This window comes from Vulpes vulpes, chromosome 16, assembly GCF_048418805.1.
Source record: "Vulpes vulpes isolate BD-2025 chromosome 16, VulVul3, whole genome shotgun sequence".
Classification (NCBI taxonomy): domain Eukaryota; kingdom Metazoa; phylum Chordata; class Mammalia; order Carnivora; family Canidae; genus Vulpes; species Vulpes vulpes.
The window spans coordinates 79387509-79394471 of record NC_132795.1 but is presented as its reverse complement, the minus strand read 5'-3'; the positions used below and the strand labels follow the sequence as shown (position 1 = coordinate 79394471).

Here is a 6963-nt window from a genome sequence, read left to right as displayed (position 1 = left end):
TTTGTGGTCGTTATAGAAGGTCTAATTTAATTACAATTGGAGTTCTACAAATCTAAGTGGAGATTTGTCAGGCAGGGGTATGGGTGGGAGTTTCAAATGGTAATGAGTTTTTGGGTTTTTTTGTCACTGGAGTTAGTCAAGCATAGGTAGGTAAATCCCTTTAAATTACTGTGAATATTTTAGAGTAACCTTAAGCATTAGTTGGGTGATTGCATTTAAGCCCTTCCATACCTGAAAGACTATTATTCTGTGGATCGATTGTTGAGTATAATAATTTAACTATTCGTGTTAGGCAAAACTAGATCCATAGAAAGTCCACATAAATACTACCCTGATCTTCCAGTACTGGAATTAAAATGAATCAGTTGCTCCCAGAAAAAGCTAGGGGACAATTTCACCCTAAAAGTCACTTGCTCCTGTTTTTCCCTTAAAGATAATTTAATCCTTTCATTGTAAGTCATTTTTCTTCAATGAGGTAGGGGAGAGGGAGGGAGGAGAAGGAAAAATATATACATGTTTAGTATTTTCACCTAACTCAATCTTATGCAACTAATTACTTAAAGATAGTGTTGAAACTAATTTTAGCAAGTAATAAATTGTACACAGGATCTTAGAGAATATTCTGCCTTTAAATCATCAGAGAGGGAACACCTGGGTGGCTCAGCGGTTGAGTATCTGCCTTTGGCTCAGGGCATGTTTCTGGAGACCCGGGATCGAGTCCCACATCAGGCTCCCTGCATGGAGCCTGCTTCTCCCTCTGCCTATGTCTCTGCCTTTGTCTCTCATGAATAAAATCTTTAAAAAATATAAATAAATAAATAAATAAATAAATAAATAAATAAATAAATAATCATCATCATAGATTCTGGAGCTGGAAGTAGAAGGCCACTTTACTGAAAACGTTACCAAACATTTCCAGATCCTGTACCATCAAGCCAACTGAGAATGCCAAAGTGCCAGGACTCTCACCTACAGGGGCCATTTAAAATGCACTTAAAAGCACAGGTTAGATAAATTCATTTGTGCCAATGTCCCAAAGGCAGAGGCAATCTTCTGAGCCTGAAAATGAGAGAAGCCTGAAAGGATCCACAACAGAGGGTGCACTGCTAATGTCCCCTAAATTCAACTGAAAAGACAGCCCAGCCCGTTCCTCAAATCACTCAGAGAAGTCAATTCTCTCTGTGGACGCCCCCTCAGAGGTGCCTGCTACCTGGGGATATCTGCCCAGGGCACCTGTCTTCTAAGCCCACCTGTCTAGCCCACCCACCTGTCTTCTAAGCAACACCATTTTTAGTTATTAGTTAGGGCAAGAAAGAGGACTTGTGACTACAACCCAGAAGTTTCAGTTTTATGGGAGGAAGAAAGATGTGGATGCCAAGACTGGAAATGGGTCCCCACCCCTCACTAAGTGACATTCTTACTGGTTTTTCACATCATATGTGAGTCATGTCTTTTCTGGAGAAAGTCAATCATGTTGCTTTCTTGAAAAGAGAATAGTGATCAGCAGGGACACTTCTACAGTATAATTAATGTAAATAATTCCAGACACACATCAAAGTTCTATTTGCTGGCTTCCTTGGGTCAGGGTGGAAGAAATCCAATAGAGAAGGATAAGGGCGTAGCTTATCTTGCCCCGGAAGTCACTACTGGCACACAAGAATTTTGCTATTTGTCTGAAAGTGGCCACACACACACACATCCCCTGGTGGGTCATGTGACCCCGGCAGATCTCTTCTCATAAGGGCGCTGTGTGGAGCTTCTGAAATCTGTGGAGATTTTTCTCTGCAGATGCAGGAAGAAAGCAGGTGGATGGATGAATAAGTATGGCCTTGCTCCTGGTCTTCTTGCTGGCATTCCTGAGCTTAGGCTCAGGATGTCATCATCGGATCTGTCACTGCTCTCACAGGGTTTTCCTCTGCCAAGAGAGCAAGGTGACAGAAATTCCCTCTGACCTGCCCAGGAATGCCGTCGAACTGTGAGTATCAGAGGCAGCGGGAACAATGGTGGGGCTGGCATTTGTGAGTTGTGTGCTATTACTATTTTCACATTTAGACTGATAAGCCTTTGGTTAGGGCAGAAATAGTTAAGTAAAACAAACTCCCCCAGCCTAACACCCTGCTTGCAGCTCTCCCAAGATCTTAGTGAGAGTTTGTCTCAGCAGCCGCCAGGAAAGGGCAGTGGGGAAAGCAAAGAGAAAAAGAAGATATTTGAGTCTTTTCAACATATTTGCTCTTGGCTTCCATACGGTCTTTGGTGAAACCAGAAAAGTAAAACTAAGAAAGAGTGGAAACTTTGAAGACCTGGAACTGGAGGCAGAAAGACAGTTGTGAGTTAAGTGGCATATACAGCAAGTCTCCTAAGGACAATGAATTTCAAGAAGGCATGAATCACTGTTGCTTTGGAGGCATCAGGAAATAATACCCGAACTGAGGTTCTGTTTCCTGGGGAAAAGGGGCTGGAGGAGAGAGGACGAAGTGTGGAAAATGGAAGAAAGAAAAGGGGAGACAGAGTGAGCAGGAAAAATACAGCATACTCTTTCATATAGCTGGGAAATACAATTCACAATGTTAGAATTTCACTGGTTATTTTAATAGGAAGTTTATAGACTGAATGTTGAACAAGATTTTAGACATCATTTCACTCTATTTCTTCATTTTGCAAATGAGGAATCTGGGGTCTGGAGAGTCAAGAGATTTGTCCAAACTCTTACAGAGTCAAGGAACAGCCAAAACTAGAAATCAAGCCTTTTGACTCATAGTCTATGTTCTTTCCCCCAAACCTTAATTCTGATTGTCCAATTACTACTTCCCCCTAAGAACTAGCAAGTTGTTAGGCTCAGAAGTTGCAGATTTAGTCACTGTATTTATTACAAGGATTTTAAATAGAAGCCACTATTCTGGAGGTCTGTTTCACTCTTGGTCTCATAAAGCCAAGGATGACTCTTAAATTTGACTACAGAGTATGGTCCTCTTTTTAGTTCACAATTACCAGAGCTACACTCAAACATGGTAGTGACTTTCCATGGTTACACACTGGTTATTTATGCTTGATCCTTTTCCCCTGGACATCTCAAGTCCTGTCTATCCAGACGTGGCTAACCAGTCAGCTCTGCATTTTGTCTACACTGTTTCCAATGAGACAACTATTCCTGATTATGGGGAAGAATGTGCCTATGCACAGTCTGGTCTATTAAGTCATTACAAAAACAGGAGAAGGTCAATGCACCTGAAATCTTGTAAGAAGTCACTTGCTCCTAAGCAACTTTGAATAATTGTTTAACCCCTCTGAACCTCAGGTTCCTCACTTCTAAAGGGCTTTAATACAGCTTTTTTGGTTGGGTTGTTGTTCATACTAAAAGATAGAGCTCCCTCACAAACATAACCATTTCTACCTCTCTACTTCTGATGTTTTCCGATGAGCCAAGCAGTGCCAACTAACTGCTAGAGCAGACAACCCCTAACAAGATTTAATTTTAGAGTGATATTCATCCATCCCAAACCCCCTTCTGCACTAGGCCATCTATTTTCTGACATCTCTTTATGAGAAGAGATTTTTTTTCCAGTCTCTGAGAAAACATGAAGAAAGAAAGAAAAGGAGGGAAGTAGGGGGGAAGGAAAAGAAGAAAATCCATTCTCAAACCCCAAACCTCAGGGAGTATGTGTGTATAGTGTGGGAGGGGAGTATGATTTTTTAAAAATAATTCATCCTAACATCAATGACTAAAACATGTCTCTGCTCAACAGCACTTTGCAACCTAGAAGGAGATTATAGGAGAAAGTGTGTTTGTCACGCTTGACAGAGGCTAGCTCTGGGTGAACCCTTTGCTTAAGTGTATATACACAGAGGACAAAGTTGCATAAAACTAAGAAGAGGAGGGACACCTGGGTGACTTGGTCAGTTAAGCTTCTGCCTTTGGCTCAGTCATGGTTACGGGGTCCTGGGTCAAGCCCTGCATTGGGCTCCCTGCTTGGTGGGGATCCTGCTTCTCCATCTCCCGCTGCCACTCCCCTACTTAAGCTCTCTCTCACTCTCTCTCTCAAATAAATGGATAAAATCTTTTTAAAAAGAAGAAGGAGAAGAAAGAATTTGCCTGTCACTGGCATTCCCTCCCTGCTCACCAACCCTCCTGGGAATGAATACAGTTGCTTGGGAGTTTTGAGGACTAAAGTTCTCCCAGATATTTAGTCTTTTTTTTTTTTAAGATTTTATTTATTTATTCATCAGAGACACAGGCAGAGAAAGAAGCAGGCTCCATGCAGGAAGCCCGATATGGGACTCTATCCCAGGTCTCCAGGATCATGCCCTGGGCCGAAGGCAGATGCCCAACCACTGAGCCACCCAGATGTCCCCAGATATTTAGTCTCGAGAAAATTCTTTTTTCTACATACTCAGTAATAGAGTGTGAATTGGGCCACTGTAGAGTTTAGCTTTGCAATCTTCTGGGCATATAGAGGAAAAGAAGATAAACATTGCTTTTGTTGTTAGATGTAAAAAAAAAAAATTATTTGAGGATATTTTTGAGGTTTGCTCATCATGGAAGAGCAGATAAAATGCCAAGTGAACTAGAATTCAGATGTTGAGTTAAAATGAAAGCACAATTACTTTTATTTATTTTTGTTTTTTAAAGGGATTGGATTGGGTTTATCTGCAACACTGGCAGAGGAGAGATGAAATGGCTAAGAATTTCTAACTCACATTGCAGCCTTCTGTATTTGGGTATTGGCTTTAATGATGATCATATCAGGTGGAGGTGGGTGGAATAGCAGGGCTCCATTGAGTATAACTGCTTAATCCATCAACACAGCACAGCATCATTGTTTGTCAGATTCACCCAGGGGAAAACAATTGCTACATCTTACCATGTATAATTTATCCTATCAATCCATCTACCTTGCAGCACTTTCATTTTATATATATACCAGCTATCACTAGAGATTTCTAATTCCCCAGCCACGTGAACATATTAACACTAAAGCAACAGGAAGGTACCACCAACAGGCAAGTAGATTCCATTTACTTGAAGGGTCAATACCATTTGCCTGAAGCTTTACACATAAAACCTTATTAAAAGTTCACAACAGAACTGCAAGTTTGGTGTCAATGTTCTATTTTTCAAATGAGGCAAATCAAAGAGCCCAAATATTCAATAATCTGGATACTGTCAGCCCTGTGGCTCCTGGATGGCAGAGCTGGGATCCAAACTTGAGCCTGTGTTCCTACCTCTTCTCTATGCTGTATATAATGAAAGCCTCTGACTCCCTCCATTTGTTGCTCTTCAAACAAACAAAAATGTCCCTTAGAATTCGCCCAGAGGTCAGCAGTTTTTCAGTTAAGAGCCACTAATAAATACTTTAAGCTTTATGGGCCATAAGTTTCTACTGCAACTACTCAACAGTCACAGTTGTAGGAAAACTGCCACAGACAAAACGTAAGTGAATAAGCATGGCTGTGTTCAAACAAAACTTTATTTTTGCCCCTGAAATTTGAATTTTGTATAACAGTTGCATATCACAAAATAGTCTTGATTTTTTTTTAATGTAAAAGGTGAAAAGTAGTCTTAGCTCATGAGCCATAGAAAAACAGAGGGCAGGCCCACCTTGACCCACAGGCTAAAGATTACCCACTTCTCATTTAGACTATAGCTAAAACCAGCTAAATCTTATTGACTTAAGTAGGGTTGAGGCAGCCTGAAACATGGCACCATAGAGAAAGTACTAAACTAGGTGAGCTGGGTCAGGAATGGAGGGAATTCCAAGGTAATGTTCACAAGCAGGCCTTTTACAGTTTTTGACAAGTCAGAGATGGTATAGTATAGTCTTCAGAATCCAAGAGACTGAGTTTCAAACCCAGGCTATGACATTGTTTTTTGCTGTACCACATGGGCTTTTGGGTGTTTAATGGAAATTGTAATATAAGCCTTTCTCAAAAAGTTGCCATGAGGACTATATGGGACAATGAATACCTAACACCCAGGGCAATGCCTCTCAGGTAGTGGTGATGGCTGTTGTTGCTGTTGTCATCTGTAAAACACTAGGAAAAAAAATACCACAGAGGGCATTCATGATGACCAAGTGAATCAATAGGTATGAGAATGCTTTCAACAAGTAATATAGAGATCTTTGTAACTCTGAAATAGTTTATAATCTCCCACTTACATAAGAATAATTTCTGCCTCCCTCCAGTGGCTGGAGCACTTACTCTCTGTGCACTTATTTTCTGAGTGAGAAAATGTGTTCTTTTAGGCTTTCAATATTTGCCAAGAACTCAGGGAAGTTTCATTCTGACCACAGTCAAAGGAATTTTGATTTCTGACTTACCCTAGAAACTCCATTTCAATTGGAGGCAGTCAGTGGATCTAGAAAGGACACTTTGATCTTGCTTTATTCTTCCTGGAGTTACAATTTCTAAGGAGAATGCGAACACCCATTCAAAATCTGAAATTTTAGCTCTAAGTGACAGTACAGGTGCAGCTATCTTTTTCTTCAGCAGGGTCAGATGACCATAATATGAAGAGGAGAAAAACATATACTGGTGGTCTCCATTGACACAGAGAGATCTGTATTGAGATTTTACCATAGGCTGCCTGTATTGACACCTTTCCTCAATATCAAGTTCCTGTATCTCCTTGTAATCTCAAATGACCAGCCTTACTTTTAATTACCTACTTTTATATACTTTTTGTTTTATTTTATCCCTTTGGCTTATATTTCTTGTTTTGCTGCTTTGGTTTAGATCACTCACCTTATTTCCAGAATCCTAGATTATTGTTTAGCTAGGAGCTACTCTAGTTTTTCCTTAGTTTGGAGGGATGTTATCAGCACTGTATGGCAAAACAGATGACTTTTGTTGTGCCAATAAAGTTCTGTGATCTTCAAAAGGGAAATAGGGCTTCTGATGTTTGTAAACAAGTTTAATTGTGTAATTTTTTTTCTCTAAAAGCATATTCTGGGATTAATATTCTGT

At 40.3% G+C, this 6963-nt stretch overlaps 1 protein-coding gene across 1 annotated transcript in view; it reads left to right on the top strand.

Moving 5' to 3' along the window:
• Positions 1 to 1671: 1671 nt before the first annotated feature.
• FSHR (follicle stimulating hormone receptor) overlaps positions 1672 to 6963 on the top strand; it is a 167884-nt gene continuing 162592 nt past the window's right edge. The window contains exon 1 of the mRNA XM_025992753.2: positions 1672 to 1975. Coding sequence (XP_025848538.1) covers positions 1824 to 1975 — 152 coding nt within the window. The 5' untranslated portion in view covers positions 1672 to 1823. The remainder of the gene's footprint in view (positions 1976 to 6963) is intronic.